At 33.5% G+C, this 26,627-nt stretch overlaps 1 protein-coding gene across 1 annotated transcript in view; it reads right to left on the reverse strand.

Moving 5' to 3' along the window:
* Positions 1 to 26,627, reverse strand: part of LOC140053864 (translocation protein SEC63 homolog) — a 51,219-nt gene that overhangs the window by 14,685 nt on the left and 9,907 nt on the right. The window contains exons 5-14 of the mRNA XM_072098592.1: positions 24,226 to 24,346; positions 19,773 to 19,823; positions 19,179 to 19,287; positions 18,467 to 18,561; positions 12,403 to 12,535; positions 9,505 to 9,597; positions 9,030 to 9,175; positions 6,680 to 6,729; positions 4,505 to 4,599; positions 4,075 to 4,157 (exon numbers count right to left, since the gene is read on the reverse strand). Coding sequence (XP_071954693.1) covers positions 4,075 to 4,157; positions 4,505 to 4,599; positions 6,680 to 6,729; positions 9,030 to 9,175; positions 9,505 to 9,597; positions 12,403 to 12,535; positions 18,467 to 18,561; positions 19,179 to 19,287; positions 19,773 to 19,823; positions 24,226 to 24,346 — 976 coding nt within the window. The remainder of the gene's footprint in view (positions 1 to 4,074; positions 4,158 to 4,504; positions 4,600 to 6,679; positions 6,730 to 9,029; positions 9,176 to 9,504; positions 9,598 to 12,402; positions 12,536 to 18,466; positions 18,562 to 19,178; positions 19,288 to 19,772; positions 19,824 to 24,225; positions 24,347 to 26,627) is intronic.

A 26,627-nucleotide genomic window follows, 5' to 3' on the forward strand; every position in this document is an offset into this window, starting at 1 on the left:
TTTTAAACAGAGACCCTGTATAAAACGTAATATTAGTATGTTTTTGTTGGGGTTTTCGAGAACAGAGACCTTGCGCCTCGGGTCTCTGATGTCTACTCAATTTAGTTTACTGATAGCACATTATATCAGGATACATTTTAATTTATATTCGACCTCATGGAAAATTTGTCTTGTTTTTTCTATTGAGTAGGCCTACTTCTCTTATATATTTTCATTACCTCTAAAAAAAGGGAACCTTGTAACATCATTCAAGCACCGCTGGAAGTGGTTCTGTGGTTTTAGTTAAGATGGGTATGTAGCTATCATGAACAACGGCCTGCCTAGTTAACACGCATAGGCTTAAGTTATGCTAGGCTTAATACACTGTATGTCTGAACAAAACCTTAATTCATACCATATAAAATCACTTCCAGAACAGAAATTAGTGGGTAGGAGCTCACCCATTATATACTGCACCGTTGTTAAAGTGTGGGATGAATGACAATGGTTTGTTGTTTATTTTATCCACCTCTACAATAGAATCAAGTTATTATTGTTACTTCATATTATATAGTTTACTGTTTTTTTATTAGTTATATTGCCCCCTGAAAAAATAATTTCTTTTAAAATATTTTTGTTGAATAGGCCATTTTAATGTTACATAAAAGTTAATCCCCTAAAAAAAAATCAATTTAATAAGAAAATTGTATATATGGATGTGCGGATCTCGAAATCAACAACAACACAATGTGCGATGGATTAACCCTTTCACTGCGTATACCCGGTACTACCGGGTATAAACAAACGTCGTTGAAGTGCGTATACCCGGTAATACCGGCAAAATCATTGTTTTGCCTATACCCGGTAATACCGGGTATGGGCAAAACAATGATTTAATCGTATTTGCCTATAATATATAGCACCCTCTATATTTGTTTGATGAACTTGAATATTTTTGCAAGTCATTAAAAAAAATTTCCAGCAAAAAAAACGGCCCTCTATAGCTGTATTATTGTCTTGAAAATCATGCGCCCTCTATAGTTATATTATATATAGTATAGTGTATATAATAGTATTCTATCTTGGAAAGTTGTTTTGAGTAGCGTAATGGCGGCCATTTTGAAAGTAACCAAAATTTACCAGCCCCAATAGGGCAACATTGTGTTTATCACAACACGCAAAAAAAAAAAATTCTGAAACAATAGTTGTACTATAGTGAATTTTTGGAAAATGTCATTATTTTCACGATTTTGCCCCAAAACTTTGATTTGTGCATAATTTTTATAAAATAATAAAAATAATTCAATTTTTTTTTATATTTTTATTTGTTATACGTATCTTTATCAATATCCAGTTGGAAAAACGTATTCCATAAGAATTTCTTATAGAAAATATAGTTTTTATCATTGATTCGATAAAAAACACGAAATCCAAAATACCTGTAATGATGTCACATGACGTCATCAATATGCAAATTACATTTTTGTTTATACCTAACTGTAGACTAACCCTTTGCCCATCACACACCACAAAAATACTTACACAATTATCTCAATTAGTATTTTTTTGCAATTTATTAAAATACCATATGTTTTTCTTAAATATACATTACGCACAGAGGTGGGAATAATGCTCCGCAGTGAAAGGGTTAATGGAAGTTCTTTGTAATTTAGCGAATTAACAAAAGAAAACCCTTTATTTTCATTTTTTTATTATATCTCATTGAATGTTGTGTGAGTATGGTATATATCATGGATACTTTGCATCAGAAGTCGTGGAGAGGGCGTGACTTTCTCTCTCCATAAATTAAAAGTATACAGTACAAATTAACAACATTAGTGTTAAAGAATTGAGAACTTTGATACGATTGTACTAACAAAATGTTTTCCTTTTGTAGGTTTTATACAATTGTCTCCAAGCTGGAACTTTATTATTTATTTATTTACTTAATCTCTGGCCAACTATAGGTTCATATTTTCTAAATGTTCATACTCAATCCCAACACGGTGGGGGGGGGGGGGGGATTTGGCGACTGAGGTTGAGAATTCCCTCCTAATCGCCACCTCTTCCAATAAAAACCATCATCCACCATTTGAAATTTAATACATGTACAATTAATCTCAATTGGTTGGTCCATCAAAGGCTTCCAAATTTGAACCCCTTTATAAAAACTAGTTTACATATGTATCAACACGTTTCAATTATCATGTGATACCTAAAAGGCTCAACCAGATATTTTGTCAGTTTATGTTTTTTTGTTATGCATTGACACACCATCGATAAGATTGGCCAAACTGAACGAGTTATTGTTTTTTGTTTGCAGTTTTTTTTTTTTTTTTTTTTAATGTATTGACACACTAAATTTGTATCAATTTTGGTCCATGGGTAGGGGATGAAACATGTTTGGGAGGCGGTGACTTTAAGAGGGTCTGGCATGACCTTTCCATAATTGAAAATTTAATTGTAAAAAATTATAGAAAGACAATTATTAAGAAAATTTCTGTAGATTGTTTGATATTAAACAAAAAATATATTGTGTCAAACCATAATGAAATTGAATAAGGAACGTGGGTGTGCCGGGTTAGAGGCTCTGACATGACATGACATGACCTTTACAAACTGGTATTTTGCCAGTTCTGACTTTATTGTATGTGATGACGTACTATATGTTTTTATATTAAGGGCAGCTGACATGACCTTTCCGATCTGATATTTTGTTAGTTTAGTTTTTTTTGTTATATTATGTATTGACACACTACAATGTTTGTACACATTTTGGTTCATGGGTGAGATGGGGTGAAATCAACCGTTTTGGAGGGATTTTCGAGAGGGTCTGGGGACTAGACCCAACTACCAGGGTCAGGCTGAAAAACTTTTTTTTTTAATGTTTTTGGTAGTATTAACAACATTAAGGGGTCAAACCTTCTGGGTGAAATGGGGTGAAAAAATATGTTACAGGCTCCAAGACTAAAAGAAGAATACAAAAAAAAAGATCCTGACAATCACAAGGGTTTTCCTTATCTAAAGTTGCGGATAACCAATTATAACCAAAAAAGAAGAACCTGACAAGAGGTTATCCACCAACTGCAGATAATCAATTAAAGTCGGGCATACAATAGGGAGTAATAAATATAATCTCATTGAGATTGATAAAACAACAGGCCACAAATAATATACCCTACCAGGGAAGAGTGAAACTCATGCGAGCCGTCAAGGCGTGTTAATCCAATTAAATTGCTAATTGTCCTCTATTGCTTTCTTAGTCCCACATGCGCGGCACTGCCAATTACTGAATATGCTGTCCAACCTTTTAAGGGCGCCTCATTGTTGTCTGTGGAAGCTAACTTTGCTCTCCTTTCTTTTTATCTATTTTTGACTATATTTTTACGTCTTGTTCGCGCCAAATTTTGTGGATTTCTGTTGTTCAGATGTTTATTATCATCGAGATCATAAATGTTTCAAAGAATACACAATTAGAAGTTTATCGTAGCTATTTTATATTCATTTTTTCCATACTAAGGCTTGGGAGGCTGGGGAGGCTCCGACGACGTCATCACTGTAGCGGTCACTGACACGACGGTAAAACAGTTCTGGGCATGCGCAAAGCAATTACTTCATCTTGAGTGCACATCCGTTGATTATGTAATTGAAGCGGTGGTGCCGCTTGTTGTAATGTTTGATGTAAGGTTCAAGAGTTTTCTATGTAATTTTATTCCTCAATATTCACCCCTGGTCATTCACCCCTGGTCATTCACCTCTGGTCATTCACCCCTGGTCATTCACCCCTGGTCATTCACCTCTCACTCTACAGTTCATAATGAGTGGTTATTGCCCGGGTGGTTATTGCCCGGGTGGTTATTGCCCGGGTGGTTATTGCCCGGGTGGTTATTGCCCGGGTGGTTATTGCCCGGGTGGTTATTGCCCGGGTGGTTATTGCCCGGGTGGTTATTGCCCGGGTGGTTATTGCCCGGGTGGTTATTGCCCGGGTGGTTATTGCCCGGGTGGTTATTGCCCGGGTGGTTATTTTCCTACATTCGAAAAATAAAGCACTAAAGACATAAAGTTTCATCTTTGGGGTAATAAAAAATTACCAACCTCTAAATTATTCCTCTCGAGTCTGACCACAACAGTTACATAGCAACCTTCAGTGACAGTTGATGTGTCTTCATCATCACGCACTATGATTTAAAAAAGTATTATTGCTGTAAGATAACATGTTATTAACAGGGAAGGGTTATCTTTTTTTTAAGACATTTTAAATAACATTTGTTGGTCTAGTCTGGTTTTTAGGATTTTAATTAGTTATTTACTAATCCTACGATTGACGCGTAGACAATTATCAATACATCGTAGGCAACTAATAATACTTCGTACTACGTTCAGAGAACAATGGTCTATGATATACCTACATGTAGACTACTATTAATGTGTGTAGCAGTAATTTCTTTCTGTACCCCAATTAAGCCTCTATTCAATATCACTCACAGAAAAATATGAGTGGTAATTAATTGTTTGTTAACACTACCTTCAATATCGTATTCAACATTTATAAAAGGCAGCTGTAAGCAAACATTCTCTACATCATTATATTCATTGTCACTCATATGGGAGAGCATTTGTCTGTAAAGAAAATACATAAAAATAAGTTATAACAAAAAATGTCTTTTATAATATAAAATATATACTACTTGAGTATTCATGGACATACAGAAGGTGAAAACTGAACATTTTGAAAACAAGATCTTTTTGCTGTATGGGAATATTTTGGAACGTTTTCTTTAATGAAATTTTACATTAAAAGGCTTCAAAATTTGATAATTAAATGTTTCTACGCATTGCACAGGATTCCTGAAAATTAAAGAGATTTCAGGAATGTTTTTTAACTGAAGATTATTAGGATTTTGAAGTGTATTACCTATCATCAGGCTCATCATATTTTTCGGAGCTGCAAGTTCAACAAACAAGCCGATTGTTTAACACTTTTGTGGTACAATATGAGTCATACTGTGTACCGATGAAAATTCAGTGGCAAGAGTGTAAAATTATAAGCAGACGACATAGCGGTCAGTTTGTTTAGTTACACACTCTTGCGAGAAGACTACAACGACCGGCCAGAGAGACAACCATGCCCTATAGTGGGGTCTTCCTAGATACTAATGACAGTAGTTAAGCTACTTACTAGATATGGGTGTAAGTGATTTGGCCTAGCTAGAACAGTATCTCTCTCCCTCCCTTGCCCTTGTAAATCTTTTGGCCCTAGTGGTACAACATAGGCCTTCCTAGCATTAAAATGCTGTGCAAAATGTATTGCTTTTAACACAGACATGTCATTTAGAGTTTCGAAAATTCCACTTATACATTTAATTTGAACTGCCTATTTAAGGTTATATGTACATTATTTCTAGTCGTTGTCTATAAACGGAAAAATGCCAATGTGAAAAAATGACACATGCACATAAAACTTTTGTGTAAAATTATGATTATTTTGAATAAATAATAATAAAGCTCCTTAATAAACTGTGACCACACCTGTTTAAAACGGATTATGAAACCTAATGTGTTGTAGATATGAATTCATGCAACATTTCTGCTTATCAGGTGATACGAAAAAATGACCAGAAGTACAACATTTGATACTTCCTACTTCCGATATTGTTTGCATAAAATTTTCCTTAGAGCGAATATAAATATGTACATTCTAAATAAGGCTTTGAAAAAATCAACTCTCTACATTAAAGGGCCTTTCACACCTGCTCCGGCACGGTTTCGGTCCGGCGACGGCAAATCCAATCGAACGTCAATGTTTCGTTTTTACGCGGCTACGCGCACATCGATTGGTGCTTGGCCGCGTGGAGCGTCGTGAAAACAAAACATTGGCGTTCGATTCGCCGGACCGGAACCGTGCCGGAACAGGTGTGAAAGGCCCTTAATGGTTTTCAAGATATAGAAATACTGTAATTTCATCCCCTTATTTGCATATTTCATGTAATTTGTACTACTAGTTTGCATACTTTCGAGGTGTGTTACAAAGAGGTCCTATGCCGACTATAGGAATGTGTATCTGAGTCAGTTGAGTCCAAAACAAAGTCTCTACAGACATTTTTTTTGCATTATGTATGCAAACATTGATTAATAGGGTAGACGGTCAATTGTTACATTTCCGGTAACTTTTTCGTAAAATGTTTCATAATATAAATATATACATTCTGAATAAATCAGTGAAAAAATCAACTCTCTCGAACTAGTACGGTAGTTTTTGAGATATAATAACGCTGTAATTTCAACCTAATTTGCATATTTCATGTAACTTGTACTAATAATTTGCATACTTTTGAGGTGGCAAAGTGATGCTCAAATTTTGATCTCCTCATTATATGTGACCATTTAAAAAAGAAAAATCTGTTTGCAATTTGTTTCACTTTGGGCTGTTTTTTTAGATAGATTGCCTAGCCTACAGCCATGTGGTAGCTAAACGTGTTCTCTCATTAAATGTGATGAACTATCACAAAAGGGATGAAAATCCTCCTTTTTAAATTAATCTGGTCAATGATGACATCACATCATCTGATAAGCAAAATGTTTATATGAATTTATATCTTAAACACATGGCGGTCACATTTCATTATGATGATCTAGCAGTTTTTCTTTCAACACAAAAGTTATGGATAACCCAAAATAAGAAGATAACCAATTTTTTTACCTTCGTTCACTGTTGCTCATCTTTGCAAAACTGGTCAAAGTTTTGATTTTCTGGAAAAAAAAACGGAATTTAAAAAATGTTTAATAAGAAAAAAAACCCATGCCCACTCAACATTATCTCGTCAATTTGACGAGTTAGTTTATCCACACAAAAAATGTATGTACATTTTTCATACAGTAAATTTGGTGGCAGGTCAAGTAGGCCCTAAAATGTCTTGGCCAAAGTCAAGTCAACTCGGCCAAAAACTAATTGGACAACTCGGCCACAAATAAAGTATGGAACACAAAAATTGCTATGTCTATTTATTATTTTATTTAATATTATAATGGTTTACTATCCACGTTTTCAAAATGAAGAAATAAAAAATGATCTCATTTCCTATATGGATAAGAAGTATAGACTACCTTGTTTTGTAAAAAAAAAACATGCAGATATTTTAGTGAATAAGAAGAGTAACCATTTGGTCATGGAAAAATATTATTTTGTCCATAATTTTAAAAAGTGGAATCCCTGGTCAGCGAAAACATGTAGCAGTTGTAGGGTTTCATGTGTTTAGTTGCCTAATGCGTAATGATCAGTTTTACTGAAGAAATCTATGCTTTATTCAACCGATTAACAAATAATCTTTATATACCTAATAAATATCCTGATATTGGGCATGTTTATTGATCATTTTGACGAACACGAATGAACACACGCCCGTACGAACATCATCATTCTTAAGCCTGCAACGTGTTCCTATTTTTTTATCCAAATGTGGTAATTGTAATATTATTAATAAGATAATGAATGTTTATTAATAAATTGTTTGGTATGCGCAATTTGAATGACTTGCGCATTTTGAAATTTAATTAAATGTAACGTAATAAAAGAAAGTTGGTGAAATAATTTTTATATTTGTTGCTAAACGTATTATAGTCTAAATATTAATATAATATATAATTATTCTGATAACATAACCATTACATCAAACTCGCATACAAATGATTATAATGAAATTAGCCTAATCACACACAGCATTAAAGGACAACTTGACCGAGGACCATATTTTAACAATGTATTAGGGATATACATATGATTTCAGAACCATCGCGAGATTAAGGATATCGCCGCACGCACTCGCCGTACAGCCATCGCCGTAAATTGCTGTGACGTCACAGGTGCATCGCAAAATTTACGTCATGAAGACACAAAAATTTCAACTAGAACCTTGGCCTACTGTAAAAATCTCCTCTGGGAAATCCTGTTTGTGATTAGACTAATTTCACTACAAAAATGTGTATGCAAATTTGGTGTAATGGTTATGTAACCAGCCTTTCAACAATAGTATCAGTTGACAAACAATAGAACAGCAACGCCAACAAACGGGTGAATTTAAAAAGAAATAGGTTTTAAAACCTGTAAATTAAATCAAATTATGTTTTAAAATTACAAATTGTAACTCTTGCCTCTTGTACAAAAATGAATTTTTTTGGACAATCAGTTTTTGAGAAAATGCAATTTCAGTTTACTTGTTACTTTACGACTGCTCGCCGGCTTTTGAAAATTTATGTCGTATTCACTAGCAGGTCTAAAACTTATACTGAAAGTGGTCTAGAATTGGGACCATGGTCCGGATTGCCTCCAAAATTTAATGAAGTGGTCCTTGACCACATATCTATTTGTATTTTGGTAAAGATCTTTTAATTACTTTTTAAGTAATCCTGCTAACAAACAGACAAATGCAATTGATTACATTTACCTCCTTGGCGGAGGTAAATAAATGCATTACTGTGAGTGTGGGTACTGTTAGATATATAAACACGTAATATACAAATAAACTTAAACAGTTGCTTCTCAATGATTATATAAATTAATAATTACAAAAAATATAAATGTTGTAGTGGTGTATCGTTACATGTACTTTACTATTTCAATCGACTTGACAAGTGACATTTTTACCACAAAGTACTGTATGTACATTAAGTTAACAAAATGGTTAAAATATGCTACATTTAAAAATTAATATAGATCGTCAGAATGCTCGGGAAACCCTATTTTTCTTTTCATTTTTTAAAGTCATCATATGTATGATTTATTAAGAAATTAAAAGAAATTAGATTATGTCATCATTAATTGCATATTAAATTTAAAAAAAAATTAATATCGACAATCAAACAAACTATGACATTTTCTTGGACCGAAATAACAACCTTAACATTAACCTTCTTCTTTAAAATATTCATATTGAAGTTGAAAGTATATACTTTGACAGTGCATAATTTTGATGTAATCATAGTAAAAAATTATGATTTATTGCGGTATGTAATAATCTATCTGCACCAAATGAACTAATCAATTGACATCTTACCTTTTTATTAATACAATGAATAACAGTCTTCTCATTGAAATGAGGTAATTGGTATAATGGTGACTTCTTTTCCAAGCATGCTTGTACAATCAGTGCACACAATTTCATCATATTCTCTATAGATTCAAGTTTAGGCTCATGTTTTACTGTAAAAAACCAAGAAAAAATGAATATGACCTCTGCAAAAAAATTCCTGTTTTCAAGTCCAAAATTTAATTATTTGTATTATATTGTGGGTCATTAAACAGGAAAGCTGAATCGCTCATCACAATCAAACAACTTCTCAAATCCCACCTTTTTAATTTTCACTTTCATCATTAATATTTTGCTCTTTAATAACATTTATTTTGATTGTTCAGCACTTAGAGGCTCCCTGAATTTTATACTATATTAAATTGAACATTATTATTAAATATTATTACTATTATTATTAAATAAAAACTGTAAATATATATATTGATAAATGTTATCATACCTCTCCCAATATGTTTGTATATTACAATTTGTCCGGCTGTGCTAACCATTTCATGAATCAACATTGGACATTTGCGCACAATGTAGTCTTTATCTGAGGAATGAAAAACATTTTTCATAAACATATGGCACCATATCTGGCAAAACCCTCTCTTTCTCGGCATTTCAAAATTCATGTAATCAACCAAAATACGTCCAAATCGACATAAAAGTGAGATGCACTCTTTTTAAAACGTGACAAACATTTACGAAAATCTGAATTTTTTAATTCAACTGGCCATATGATTACTTCATGACATCAGATAGACAACATTTTTATATCAATTCATATCTACAATTCAACAGCTTCCATACTAAGTTTTCATTCCGAGGAGCTATGACAGATTGAAATATACTGTATAGATGAAATTAAGCAAGACGTAATAAAAATTCAAATTTTTGTAACGAAAGAAGAATTGATTGAGAAAGAACATATTAAAATCTAGGGCGAAATGGGGTAAGCATAAGCGCACTGCGCTCTATTAAATGGGATTAACTAATACTAAAGAAAAAAATATCCTATTTTTAAAATTCAAGTGGCCATATAGTGATGTCAGAACATCCGTTAGATATAAATTTTACATGAATTGATATCTACAACTCATCGGCTTCCATAACAAAATTAATTAAAATGGGGTCACCAGCCATCCTGAGGAGCTATAACTAATTAAAAATAGGTATATTTTTGCACAAATTTGCATTAAATTTGAATTAAATTTGCAAATAAATATTTGCATAAGAAACTACCATTTGCTTGTATCTGAATACTGCAGAAATCACAAAAGATATGAAAACTTTTATTTTATAAAACCAGCGTAACAATCCGAAATAAAACCAGTTTGTAAGAATGCTGAAACACAGACCATAGAAATTTCACTAGAAAATAGAAAATTAGACTATGATCATCTAGAAAACTGATGTCTAAATAGATGAACAGTTAAATGTTAATTTATGGTGTGCTAACTATTAAGATGAATGACACAAAAAGATGTATAAACGTATATATGTATAGGAATGTAGGTAATCCAAGGCAAAGTTGTATCCATCAGTGGCTAGTTACATGTGTACGGTTATGTGTAATCTATATATATAAAAGGCAAAAGTTTGTCCTCTATGCACGCCGCGGTACAACCTCTGATTGGTGTGAAGTTTGCACTCAACATCAATCTTGTACGGAGATGGTCATGGTCTATATAAAAAGTTTGTAAACCAAATATTTATTAAATTCAGACTTATTAAATATTTAAAAAATTACTTTTGAATCAAAAGGCTATGTGGAATTTCCAGAGGGTGTCATTAAAACTATAAAATCGAAAATGGCAGCATTACCGTTCAGAGAAGTGAGTCGATAGGGTAGGCATAATTTTTAATGGTCGTGAATTACTTCAGTTCATTTTCATTTGTAATAATAAACATTTATAGGATGATTTATGTAGGATATATAACTATATTGTTATATCTTTTAAAAATGTGTTTTTTTTCATTCTCAGTGTGCAAAATTGTACCCCGACTATGTCACCTGTATTGTAACAATGGGAATGTGAATTATTTGTTAAAGTAATGCGATCATTTACTATAACCTTATTGCTACTTTTTTTTATTCTAGGCATACTCTAGCCCTGAGCATCTCTACACGAACGTAGTATTCTTCATTATTCTACTAATCCGTCGAATAATTACTAGCTTATCATTGGATCTTAATTATAATTACTGCTACCTTTTGACGCCCATCATAATTTGTTTTCTATGGATTTCTTAACTTGTAATCAAAAAGTATGCAATGCATTTGCAATCAAAGATCATCAAAAAGAATTAAATCTACTACAGGTGGTATGAAAAACAAAAATCAATTGCAGAAAACATTTTTCTACACTCTACAATAAATGAAATTAAATGAAATGCTCAAAATAGTCTGAAATGTATGCGAAATTGATTAGAAATTAATTTGGTGTATTTCGAAAATTTTAAATGCGAGTAACCGTGTAATTTTGTGTGTAGCACGCCATTCTTATGCAAAAAGTTGCTCCATATTATGAAATACACTTTCTTTACGTTTCATTGAAAAATACATTTTTGTTAAGAATTTATGAGCAACCATAAAATCGCGCGTATATTACGCTGTGCAACTTTAACATCATAATAAAGTTTTCTGCACATCTACAGTTTAAAGTCATGTTCAAGATCCTGACAATAACAATAAAAAAAATAATGTTAATTAATTTATTATATTACATAGCCTATGTAAATACGTGAACGCGATTGGTTGAAACTGCATCACATGACTACTGCTGAGAGGATCGTAAATCGTATATTTCCTTGAGTACGATGATATTGACAGAGTAATTTTCGCGTGATTATCGTGTCCCTGACATTAAACATATAAAATCCAGTAAATTCTGATGATATTGACGGTGTAATTTTCATGTGGCAACACTCGCGTTTGGGATAAAATAAACAAAAGTCATCTACTGAGAAATAGAATCTTGTAAAAACATTTTATCTATTTTTCAAGTGACCACCCTCGTCAACGACCACCGCTTGTAATGACCATCTCTTGTAAGCGATCACTCATAATTGACCACCTCTTGATAATGACCATCTCTCGTATTAAAGCGGTCACTTCTCATAATCAACCACCTCTTTTAAGGAACTGCTTCTTATAATCGACCACTGGTGGTAGCTTACAATGGTGATCGCTTGGTAGAGGTGGTCACTTTTTGATCAATTTATGGTTGTTGTAATTTACATGATGAAAAGTTAAGTGATGCATTTCCACAATTTAGTAAGGTGATTACTGAGAGATGCATTTGCACAATGTTAAACCAGGAAGGAATGAAATTTCTTCTCTGAATAAACTTACCAATTTCAAGTGTACTAGGTGGTAGTAGATAGCGTTTCAAGTGAGCAAGTATGAGGGTTCGGGCTTTCACACTGTAAGGCTGACAAAATGGATTCTCCTTGTTCTGCCCAACTTCATTTATGGCTCGCATGACCTGAAAAAAATATCCAATGTACTATATGTATTATGATTACACTTAAAAACATTAAACCAATGTATACAATGTTTTTTTGGTGATATATGATAATTATTGCTGTATAACATCTATTCATATTATGGACAGCAAATTGACCTCTCATCGCACTTCATTGCTTGTCAGTACCATCCAGAAAACATCTCATATACCCTATACACGCAGTTTTGCAGTGGACGAAATTAAGACAAACACAGTTAATTAGGTAAGGACAGCCCACATTTACTCAAGCATTACATCATTGAGTAATTCATTTCTTAAGCAAAATGTTTTAGTTGTTTTACCTTTCATCTCTGGAGGGAAATTGTTTATAAACAAAACAAAGGGCAGGGCATTTAATTATTACCGAACAATGAAACTGGAAATAAAATTTAACAGGGAATGAGTAGACTATACATTATAGAAAAAATATATTTGCTAAGAATAAGTAAATTTTAAATATTCATTTTATGATACAATACTTTATCAGCATACGATTGCAATGGGGTATTTATATACAAGGCCTATTTAAAGTGATTGTAATTTATAACCTTAGACCTAAAAATGTACAATACAACGGAAAACTCTTCTACTGCCGTGTCTCATTCTCTAACCGAGTCGGTGGCCTATCCATGCTGTCTCCATTAACAGCATGATGTCGTTGATGTACAAAGTTATTTTTAATACAATATGGACAAAATTACTAATCATCTAAAGTACCATAATCTATTCGTAAACGCGGAAAAAATTAAAGTTACAGTTTTCAAACGCGATGAATCACAGTGGAAGGAAACAAAGAAGCTGGGTTCATTATAAAGAGATGCTGAGGACATAAAGAGAAGGAAACAACTCGCACCAGTCGCGCTTAGTAAACTAAACGATGTCTGGATACAAAATGATAAAGTGAAAGAAGAAACACGCATGAAGCATTACAATTCGTTTGTCAAACCCATACTGACCTACAACTGCGGAACATGGGGTTTAACCAAAGAAGAGGAAACTAAATTAGATACATATCATAGACGCCAATTAAGGCATATAATAAGAGTTCGGTATCCACAAAGGATTTCTAACATACATTTGTATAAGAGATGCAACGTACGACCCTTATCTTAAAAAATCGTCGAAGCACAATGGAAGCTTTTCGGACATATTGAGACAAGATAGGAATACACCAGCAAATCTGGCCATAAAGTTCTACTTCACAAACACAAAAAATACAGAGGTAGGTCTAAATGCACACTTCCAGTTACTTTAAACAAAATGACATAAAAAAGGTGAACCCCCCTAGCATGATGAGGCTGGAGACAACGAAAGATTTTAGAAAGTTGGTCAACAAACGAAAGGAATGGAGAAACCTGGTACAAAGAGTAAGCAAGGCAGACCAGGCGGAGACGATTAATCGGCAAAGAGGCACTAAATAAATAAAAAAATAATATGTTCGAGTGCATCGAAACCTTTGACAATACAACAAGTACATTTACCCAACTGAGAAAATGTAATTCTTTAGTGATAAATTCTGTACCATGACCACTTAGGAAAGGTCAAAGTTCAATGTATGTCCCACCCGGACTTAATTAAAATGTGAAACTAATGCTAAAATGTTTGTTTTTGGAGTATTATTGAAGATCTATGATTCTGAAAGACCCATTCCCTACAATTTGTGATGTTTTGTAAAAATAATACATATATATTACTTTAAAAACATTAAACCAGGTCATTCCTTGTCTTAAATGTAAGTTTTATGGTAAATTATGATAAAAAGAGAGAAACAATGCACTATCTAAGTAGCTCGCAATGAATGTCCTCTCGTTGGCCATCTCTATGCCTAGCCTAGCTAGGCTCAGTTTTGTAGGCCTAGCTGGTAAACATCAGTAACATACGAACATTGTAGTACACATGTGAAACCAATGTTCCAATGTTTATTTTTAGAGATTAACTAAATATATCCATCATTCTTAAACACCTGTACCTAGTCAACTTATTAAGAAACCACTAATAATATAATAATGTAAAATAATGGACGAAGATGGAATCCCAAAAAGATGGAAGATCTTGTGGCAGGATTGAATGGTGTTATTCGTAGCAAACAAGTTGTTAAGATGACATGGGAGAAAAGAGTTGGTAGCAGAAAACAAACAAATACATCTTGCTGGTAAAGGAATTAATGTCAGTGAGTTTAAGAAGTAAAGGCAGGAAAATAAATAGGAATGCGACAGTGGATGGCGCGGCAGATATATATGGTAGCATTTTTTGCAAATGAAAAGTTACTGATGTTTGTTGGGTAGACCAAGACAATATTAAGATAGCTCAAATAAGGAATGATGTGTAATAATGGGTTCTTAGATTACTAGAGGGGAGGAAGGAAGATAACCTAGATATGATTCCAAAACACACAATAGTTCTCAGTTTTTTAGATATAGAGTTTACATGACGCTTGGCTGTTATTAATGATAACTCAAAGAAATTTAATCGATTTAACTGATGGGATTTCATGGTTTTCAACAATGTATGGACACATCATAATAGGTATATATCTTTATTCATCCCTCATTACATGGGGCACAAAAAGGCGGCGATGGATACAATAAAAAGTAAAATTACAACATCAAATATAAAATATAAAACTCTTAAGAATTATAAAATGTTTAACTTCATACAATAAAAGGTAAAATTTATAAAACATTATTTATTTAAGGTGTCGTCAGCAAATTTAACAAGATAACTATTATCATGTATGCTTCGACATTCATCCATTCATGGGAGAGAAAGAACGCAATCCTGGGGGGATCCAATACTTTGACTTCGTTCGGCTAAAAAACTAATAATCCATAAAACAAAATCATGTTGAAAACCAAAATTATAAATCAATTTATCAGCCAGACATTAAGTGTGCATGGTATTGAAGGCAGAAGAAAAGTTGACGGAAGCATTCTAGCATGCGATCTGGGTATTAATTCAATGTGTTTGTACAGCTTGTTTAATAAGAACAGCTTGGCATCCTCGACACACCTTCAAGACCTATACGCGAACTGTAGTGGGTCAAGTTCCAGTTTAACAATAGATATGGGCTTTAACTAGTTTTTCCAGAGATTTCCATTACAAGTGATGTTAGCGCAATTGGGCGCAAGTCATTGAGCTGTTTAATAGCCGTCTTTTTGGGGATAGGTTTTATGATGGATTGTTTCCAGATATTTGGAATTACACCTTGATCAATAGAGGTCTGGAAGAGAACATCACACAGCTGGTCAGGTCCTATTATAACTCTAGCCATTGAGGGGATCCAAATAAGATGTTAAGATTTGGTTGAGCCAGAGTTTGTTAGGAGCAAAGTAGTGGGACAAGGAGAACAGGAACATTATTACAGTATTAGTATTAAAGGTGTCAAAAGAGTTGAATGTTTTTATACAGTGGTATGCATAAAGCGTAACAAAAAAGTAATTTTGAGGAGCAGCATGGACATCATCAATGTGAAGAGTGAAAAGGGGCATGAAGTACTGATATTGCAGTCATCCTTCTGTATCTCTGTATCAGTGTGGTTAGATGTTGGAAGGTCATCAAAGAAAAAGTAATTTTGAGGAGCAGTATGGACATCATTAATGTGAAGAGTGAAAAGGGGCATCAGGTACTGATATTGCAGTAATCCTTCTGTATCTCTGTATCAGTGTGGTTAGATGTTGGAAGGTCATCAAAGAAAAAAAATTTGTCACTATCCCAGCTCATTTTTTCTAATTTAAGTTTTCTCAGTTGGGCAAATGTACATATTGTATTGCCGAAGGTTTTATCGATGTACTCGATTATGCTAATTAAAATGTTGATTAGCGCTAATTAATGGCTTTCTTAAGTGGACTACAGGAGTTAAAAATGATGGATCTTTAATTAGACCCTAAAAATAAACATTTTAACATTTGTTTCATTTATGTACTCGATTATGCTAATTAATACAAATTTGGGGTATTTTGAGCGCCCCCCTCCCTTGAGTTGGTACAGGGGTGAAAACTTAAGAAAGGCTGTTTAATGTTTCACACATTCTTTGAACCAAAGACATTTCATCGTTTACATTTTATTATTGCATATTTTGAGACAAACTGTAATTTACGAACCTGTTCTAGAACGCATATATTTTACATTTTGAAAACTACTAGTGTGGACACCAAGTAAATGGAATTCCAAGAAAAATATGCCTTTTTCACATAACAGAAGATGCTTCCCTGCACAGCAATGTTTGTCATTAAATGTTTGTCATTGATTGAAGATGTCTTCAGTTTATTCTGTGGGTATGCAGTGACTGGCAACAAAGTTTAAATGTTAATAATTGAGAGTCAATTGTTTTTTCATCTTAAAAAGCACAAACCGAGCTAAATGTGTAGTTCTGCTGTATAGGGGATGATGATATCCGGACCACTAGCTTAGGCCTATACGCTAAACTAGACAACTTTTAGACTCGAAATAAACAGAATACATAATAAATAACCTTTACTTTATTAGCATTTTGAAATAAACTGTTTTGGGATAGTTTAATAAATTAAGAAGATAATATTAGCTGGTATGTAAAAGTTTTAACCAAAAAAATTATGCTATTTTTTTTAATTGGCTGATGATGTCATCGTTCGAAGGGCGTTCGTAAAATAGAAGGTTTAGTGATTGAGAAGTACGTAAATGAGAAGTCGATTGTATTTACAAGTTTTCTCACTTTCCCTTTGTTGAGTTGTCTACAAACTCCAACTCCTAGAATAAAGCCTGTACTATTGTATCGCGCCCATTCATACAGCAAAAAGTTACAAAGGTTGACAAAGGCATTTTGAAATTTATTTACGAATACCGCTTGACCCGTCCCCGGTTAGCATATACTTTTTCTATTCTACAATTTAGCCTTTGGATTTTTGAAGTTATATTTAGATGATGGACTAAAATTGTATTTAGGAAATTTACAGCAAAACTGTTTTATGCCTAAAATGGTTTTATGCCCTTGGCGGCCCGCTGTCCCCAGCCTATTGTTGCTCTCTCCACTCCCAAAGTACTCAATATATGATCCACCCCTAAAAGTAAATCCTGCACATACCATGGCTCTGGTCAATTTTTTTGGAAGGGTGCCTTATAAATACCATATATTATAAAAATAACCAAATTTGATACAAATAATTTTAATATTAAAGGTAAAGGTTATTATCTTAGTCCTCAAGCTTAACTGGAAACTGAGGAGATTCGGATTAGGCCCTCTATGGACCCACGGCAGCCAGCAGTACAGCGCTTACCAGATCAGAACAACGGGAGACGGTCCCCTACTCTTTTCGAATAGTGTACCAAGTTCTTTAATGTGCACTGTTAAGTACACAGGACCAACGGCTTTACATCCCATCCGAAAGACGAGGCAATGAGAGTAAAGCATCTTGCTTAAGGATGCAATTAGTATGGTACAGATAACATCGAACCCATGCCTATCACATGCTAGTCCAATATTACCATTACATCATTACTCTCCAGTATATACAGCACCCGCCGCGATTTCTAGACGGTCTCCCATCCATGCAACCGGGCCAAACGTTGCTTATATATATCGATTATATATTGATTTTAAATTATCAATATATACTTGCACTGAGGGTAGATGTTTTCTGGATGGTACTGTAGCTTTGTTGAGCCAAAAACATTTGTGCAAAAATTCCACCTTCATCCATACACCACTCTACACAAAATATCAGTAAATAGCTTTTAATCACCACATATTCATTGCTATAACACAAAACTGATATTTTATGAAAATATGATTTGACCATTTAATGTCAACATTTCACAACTCAGTGAAATATTTGCCCAAAGGTGGTTGTTTGTACAAATGTGACTTTTTGCAAATTTCACAGCTCAACAAGCTTGGATCTGGCCTAAAAAAACAAACAAATGATATGGAAATACCATTGGAACTTCTTCATTGTCACTAGGCCTTCCGCAAACTTCTTTATTATGAACTTGATTGAATTCTCGAGATGCACCTAAAATCATCAATGCACCTGCAAATAGATGTTATTATTATCATCAATGGTATTCATGCATCATTACTTGCTATGTAGTTATCTAGTTATAACAATTAAGGCCCTGTTCATACCGATGGTGTTATAGTATTTTAGCGTATGATGCTACTGATCACTAATCATTCATTATATCCAATCAGAATGTGTCATGCAATGCTATTCTGTGTCAATGTGATGTTCTTCAGAAATACAGACTATTAGGTAAACAATTAAAAATGATTTTAGCTACAACCTACCAATTAATTACCATGTCGTTATTTAACAAATGAAATTTCATGTCATGTACACACCTTTCTGGTGACCAATACTGTAGATTCTTTACAAGGTATTGTCTAGATGAACAATTTCTTATTTAGACATGTTGGGTTAGTTATTTTCAACCGTTAATATAATAATAATAAAATTTCTTTCTTTTTTTAATAGTAGCAGTGCCTATACTTAATAGGATGATGCCCTTGGCTGGCCTTACTGACCCATCACTTGGGTTATTGGTTGGCAGTAGATACTGTATGCTTTTTCAATTATTAATACATTTTTTTAAATACTTTGAATTATTAGAAGAATAGCATTTTTTACAATCTAGAAAGAATACATACGATTAAGATTCATAGTTGGTGTTTTATGAATAAAGTAGAAGTAAATTTGAGTTGTCTCTATCAGAACTTTTACAGCACTGTAACGTATAGATTGATACCACCAGGTACCCTGTAAAAATAAAACACCAGAAATAAAACAATAGTATTAAAACAAATGAGTAGACATATACCCCCCCCCCCCCCCCAAAAAAAGAGAAAAAGATATCAATTAACCTTAAACATGTAATGTGAATGATAAAATTGATTCATTTAATAATATAAAGCATTCGTAGCAGAAGTTTACATGGTTCTTTCAACCTTTATCTCGATAAGCGAGCTGGTAAAAATGCAGACATATACAGAATTTTGTCAGCATGTCTGAGAATCAAAAAACAATAGGATTACAGAGGTCCTAAATTGGAAAGAGAGAAGCAGTTGAAAGTATAGCTTATTTAGATTTCGATTCATTAACAATTTTAGGAAGAAGGATATACCTTAGAAATTTAGAAAAATCTGCAAAATTTCATTGAAATATAAACATGAGTAATCATTCTTAGAGTATGTTATTGTTAATGCATTTTGTTATTCATACTGAAAATAAATTTTAATACTTACAACTGCAATTGGAAGAATAACCATGAAAGCTAAACCATATATGGCAAGAATCTAAAAAAAAAGTTTAAAAATTTGGTTTTTCATCTATTTTGACAGTCACATTCAATTGAGTGCATATCGCGTAAACGTTATCAATTTTCTTCCAATTTTCAATAATGTTATTACTCAGACCATCTTCCTTCAGACATATGAATTTTTTTGTTAATTTGAAAAAATCATCATATTCAAACAATTAAATAAACGTGAGTGGTGTAAAATAAAAACTATCCGGCAACTAAACCGTTTACAATGCCAATACCGTCAACTGTTGAATGGTTTTGATAAGCCCTGCCGCTATAAAGCTGTATACAAACATATGTGAAACTGTCGATACTGCAATGGAATTCGACTAGACACACACGTGGTAAAGCGTAAGTCGTTTAATTATTGTCCAAAAAATCACCGCTGAGCTAGCTGCTAGCTACTATACTGCTGATAATGAAAAATGTTAATTAATCCGATTTGCCAAACATTATTTCCGAGAGGTGCTGTACGTCAAATGACATTGTTTTTCGCATGAACACGTGTGGTAACTGTTTTTTTTTATCAGAGGGATGCTTGTACGTAAATGGAATTGTTTTTTCAAGCGCCGCTGCAACTCGCATCTAACAATTAATTGTTCTTTTTTTAAATTTTTATTCATATACATTTTGAATGTATACGGATCGTATACTGCTTTTTTGCAAAGTGTATAACTGCAGTTGCGCTTATCACATGTGCTGCTATCTCGATATTAATAATGACCTGAGTGACCTAATTCGGATGTAGGAAAATGGCCGAGAATTACCGAACGCAGCATTCGGTAATTGCAAATAAATTTGTCTAAAAGGGTGCAGGTCAACTCGGCCCTAAACCGTCTCGGCCAAAGTCAAGTCAGCCCCACGTCAAGTCGGCCCCAAGTCAAGTCGGCCTCAAGTCAACTCGGCCTCACGTCAACTCGGCCTCAAGTCAACTCGGCCTCAAGTCAACTCGGCCAAAAACTAATCTGTCAACTCGGCCTCTAAAAAGTATGGAATGCAAAAAGTGCTAATATAGTAGTTCATTTATTACAATGGCAGGATATAGTACGGTATGCCTACATAATAGACGAAATAAAACCGAAATTTCAATGTAAATTGTTAGATCTATTTTTTGATACAAGGATGTTCCCAGAAAGAATCGAAATATTCTTAGAAGGCCCATTATATTATATAGATATTATTAGATTATTACAGTAAAATAAAAATGGTTTTTTTTTGTATATATTCTCTCTCAAATTATTATGTTACGGTCAAAGTGAATAACTATATATGTGACATTAAAATGGTATATTACAGTAACAAAATCTTTCACACATTTATTTTTTCGGGGGTACAATGACGATGTCAATCAAACTACACCGAAGAGATTATGGAAGCAAATTCGGAATGTTCTGTCATGTTAAAGTTCTATTGCAATTGTGCGCTATTCAAATTGTTTTTAGTACTTTTGTAATTTCATTATAATGGAGAATCCAATGAATACATTTTATGTATGGGAAATTAATCTAAAACACACTGAAGAAATCGTCATGGAAAAAATGGCGTATTTTTATTTTGTCAAGCAAAAACTAAAACATCAACAACGGAATTCCTAAACAACATACTATTGCCTCAGCATTCTCATCTGTTGTTTTAACACCCACCGCGCCCTGTATTGTTCAATAAAATTGATCACCTAAAGGGGCATTCCCACAGTGCCTACCTGTTTCGTTTCGCGGAACGGAAGACGGCGCCGTTTTTTTCAACGTGACGCACGCCGCTCGCCGTTCCGTTGTAAACATTCACACCTGTTCCGTTTTGTGGGCAAACGGGCAAACGTTAAAATGGCAGCCGTTTCTGGATGCTCATCGGATGATAGTGAGGAAGAAATTATTCTTTCCGCTATAATTTTAGCCAAAAGAAGGAAAGGAAAATGAGTAAACGAGGTCTGTTCCGAAAGAAAGAAGTTTGGTCAATTTGAAACATTGGTGAAACGTAACTGGCGACCAATGAAGACGAATTCTTCAATTATTTTAGAATGACGCTTCACCAATACAGTCATCTTGTCAGTTTAATTAAAGATGATATTACAAAACGGGACACAAGATTCCCGATGATAGTAACAACACACACCATGACAAATTCCATGAATCCATAATTTAATACATTAAAATCACAATCACATCCCCTCGTGATCAGATGTCTCTCCAATTCCCCGCCGCACTTTTTTAACTTCATGACCCTTGACATAATAAACTACAGTTAGTTATGAGCGATCTGTCAATACCGTTGTTTTTTTACCGGCCGTTCATTTTTCACGGAACAGATTTGGTGTAAACCCTGCTATTGTTTTAACGCTTTTCTATTAATGTTTTAATTGTTTGAAAGAACAATACCTTAAAATTAAGAGAAATAACAACATGGACTGTCATAGAAGCAAATTTCTCTCTTCCCATGGTGTACCGTATTAATTATGAATAATTATGAAGTAGAAACGAAATGAAAATAAAAATGTCCGTAAGGCGCGCCTATTTGAAAATAATTCACATTCATGTCTGGGTGTGTGTGCATGTAACCTATAGGCTACCCATAATGCTTATACAATTTGTATTCTTGCCTTTAGATTTGTTATGATTTTAATGTTATTTTATTCCTTTTATATTGATGTATATATACAGTTGTAGACCGAAGTATATTGTTTAAATATTATTCATTAAAATGTCTTCTTCGACAGTTATTTCTGTATACAAAATGTGAAGAAATATTTATTTATTTCAAACAATATAAATAAATACTACCTATCAATTAAACGAAAACCGATCAGGCCCAGTGTGTTATAATTTATATTGAATTTTCCGTTTTATTTCGTCTATTATGTAGGCCCTAGTCCAACCGTACTCTGTGATGTTTATCCTGCCATTATAATATTAACATACCGTACTATATCCTGCCATTGTAATAAATGAACTACTATATTAGCACTTTTTGCGTTTCATAGTTTTTAGAGGCCGAGTTGACGGATTAGTTTTTAGAGGCCGAGTTGACGGATTAGTTTTTGGCCGAGTTGACGTGAGGCCGAGCTGACTTGAGGCCGAGCTGACTTGAGGCCGAGTTGACTTGAGGCCGAGTTGATGTGGGGCCGACTTGACTTGGGGCCGACTTGACGTGGGGCCGACTTGACTTTGGCCGAGACGGTTTAGGGCCGAGACGGTTTAGGGCCAAGTTGGATCGAATTCGTCTAAAAAACACATTTTTTGTATAAATTTGCCGTTCTAATATAGACTAATGGTGGAATTGAAAGGTGCCCCAGCTCAAATGGCGCTAGTATCAGACTTGCGGTTTAAGAGGAGATATAGGAACAAATTTTGGCTTAGCGCTATTGCAATATAGATATGAGGCATGGCATCACAAAATCGGCGTAGTGTCGAAAATAATAATTTTTTAGATTTTTATATATTCGTAATCTATATTTATAACGGCAAACCAATAACGGCAAACTAGTCGAAAATATATCACTGTGTGGTACATAATATTACATTTTTTGTTATTTAAAAAAAATATATGGATAAAAATAACTTCCTAAATATTCACAAAATTTTATAAACGTTCATTCGAGAAACTACAATGGAAGCCATGCTTTTTCATTGTAAACAAAAGCGTCAGCCAATCAGAGAGCTTAATTTTTAATCCCAGTCAAGGATTCACAAATTCTTGTTACGAAATTTTATCAACCTAACACCTTAATAAAACCAATTTCCATTAAAAAAATCCCTTAGGTTGTTAAAAAATATGGTAGCTGATATATTTTCGAACAGATAGGTACCAAACACGACGTGAATCGGGTTAGCGGTTTGTTTACAAAAGCGCCGTAAAGAAAGTTGATTTTTGAGTGAACAAATATACAATTTCCTAATAATTTTCTATGGAAACGACTTAAATAATTGTAAAATACACATACTTGTGATATTTGTTAATGAACAAGAGTTTGATATAATATAATAATAAGTGTTTATAGTATCGTTTTTTATTGAAATTTTAAAATGGATAGGTTAGGCTGTTTTTCACATTCTGAACTTCAAGGCTAAATATCTCAAAAGGTCGGGTTGCGACTCTGCGCCGCTTTTGTGATACCAGGCCTCATATTATAAATTGAGCCAAACAAACACAAAATAACCAATACCAGGAAATACATGATAGAGTTGAAAAAGTGTACTGTATATTTTCCGAGAGAGTTTACACATGTTGATTTTCTAGAGAATGGAATGTAAAAAATGTCTTTGGCACGTCACTCAGGGAGAAGTTTGTGCCTCCTCTGTGCTTTTACAGGGCTTTTCAATCTCTCAGGTCTCCCTGAATATCGAGGCGGGTGACAAAATATTATACTTCCATGTATCTAAAACCAGAACCCAACATACCCACACCGAATTACTTTGGTCAACAATCCAAGCTGGTAGTGCAATGCCAAATGTGGCAGCAGTAGGCCCATCTGGATTTCCATACTTTTGCCAATTAACTTTTGAATCTTCATTGGTCAACCTAGAAAGAAATTTAGAAACATAACAATTTGTAAATTTATAATTTATAAAATATATATAATAATCTATAAAAATTACATAAACATATATTAATGTCATGGATCGGAAAGCTTTTATTATATTATTGGTGGTGCAATATATCGCATTGCATTGCTATTGTTCACTACTGGTATTTGCATAAGAAGGTGAAGCATTATATGGAATAGGCTGTGTTAGCATTTTTAGTTGTTGTCTAAGTAAGAAATGTTATATCATAGACATGTTATATATCGTATTTCGATAAGTTTTGGATTTTTCGCCAATACTGTGAGTAGAAAAGTATACTTTCTAGGTTTTAATAATAATGTATTAATACTAATGATGAATTTAAGGCCTACTTAGTTAACCCTTTAGCACCTAAAGCGCCCACAACCGCTCTGGCTTTTAAACACAATGTAGCTCTCTGTGAAGCCTAGCAACAAAAGAGAAACAGTGACGTAAAGCTTGGAAAATCCCCTTTTAGAATATGACATCATCTTTTGTGGCTTCTGTTTGACTATTAGCGACGTAATTTCCATTTAAAGTTCACAGGTTGGATCTAATATTTATGAAAACACATACTATACTCAGTAATGTTAAAGAAGTTTCGTTTGTCTGTAAAATGATGTAATCAACCTGTTTACAGGAGTAATTAACAAGGCCATTTACATGGCTGCAGTCGCGTTTTTAAGTTAGTGTTTACAGACCAACCACCGACCGACCAACATCTAGCGAGCTGTAGAGTCATGTTGCACTCGGGTAAGCCTGAACGTTCCATAGAAGGCGCTATATTAAATACGAAATCTCATGGTAACAATTCCAAGCCACATAGACTCACTCATGATTAAGCTGTGTCGTTGAACCAGCGAAAGCTAGAGTAAAAACGTTTTACGGTTTTATTCCCTTTGGATCATCCAAAAAAAAATAATAATATAATAATGATAATTAAATAATTAATTTTATATAAGCTTTAAACAAACACAATTTTTCTTTTTCTTTTTTTGTATATTATTTTTATATGGTTTTTGTTATTGCTCAATATTGTTTTATATTTTTAGTGTACATACAATGCTTTTAGCTTTTGTATTATATTTTGATACCGTAATAAATAAATTACTGTAAAGCCCAAAATGTTCGCGACTTTCGCGATTGAACAATGTTAGCGAAAATAAAGGGCATGCAAAAATTCCAACGATGTTGTTTACAGTCGATCAGGCCTACCTTAGGCTTAGTTAGCCAGACCTAGCCTAAATATGGAAAAAATGAATATAAAATATAATTAAACTTCTACTTGTGTATTCTTTGAAACATATCAAACTCTGGTTATTATTTATATTGTTAGTTCAGGTGTAATTAAAACATAAAATATATTGCAACAACCGAAAATGCTAGCTAGGCCCTACTGTACTGCGCTGCCTTGCTCAAAACAATGATGAAATTGCTCCTCACATCAATAGACACACGTGGCGCCGTGGGAGGATTGATTGCTAAATTAATGTTTGAATTGGAATAAAAAAGCTTACGACATTTCTCAGGTAATTTTTATGAAATGTATATTGCTTTCATTACCAAAAAAATCTGCATCCAATATTATTATTATTACATTTGAACCAAGGTTTATTACATTTTTAGATTTAACACTTATACGAAAAAAAGCACAGCTAGGTACTATATCTGCCAGTAATCAACCTGCATTAAACATACTGTAATACAAATTCATGTCATGTATAGTAAGATTCTTTATGGACAATAACCACCATGACCAATTCATGTCATGTATAGTAAGATTCTTTATGGACAATAACCACCATGACCAATTCATGTCATGTATAGTAAGATTCTTTATGGACAATAACCACCATGACCAATTCATGTCATGTATAGTAAGATTCTTTATGGACAATAACCACCATGACCAATTCATGTCATGTATAGTAAGATTCTTTATGGACAATAACCACCATGACCAATTCATGTCATGTATAGTAAGATTCTTTATGGACAATAACCACCATGACCAATTCATGTCATGTATAGTAAGATTCTTTATGGACAATAACCACCATGACCAATTCATGTCATGTATAGTAAGATTCTTTATGGACAATAACCACCATGACCAATTCATGTCATGTATAGTAAGATTCTTTATGGACAATAACCACCATGACCAATTCATGTCATGTATAGTAAGATTCTTTATGGACAATAACCACCATGACCAATTCATGTCATGTATAGTAAGATTCTTTATGGACAATAAC

Source organism: Antedon mediterranea, chromosome 7, assembly GCF_964355755.1.
Source record: "Antedon mediterranea chromosome 7, ecAntMedi1.1, whole genome shotgun sequence".
NCBI classification, from domain to species: domain Eukaryota; kingdom Metazoa; phylum Echinodermata; class Crinoidea; order Comatulida; family Antedonidae; genus Antedon; species Antedon mediterranea.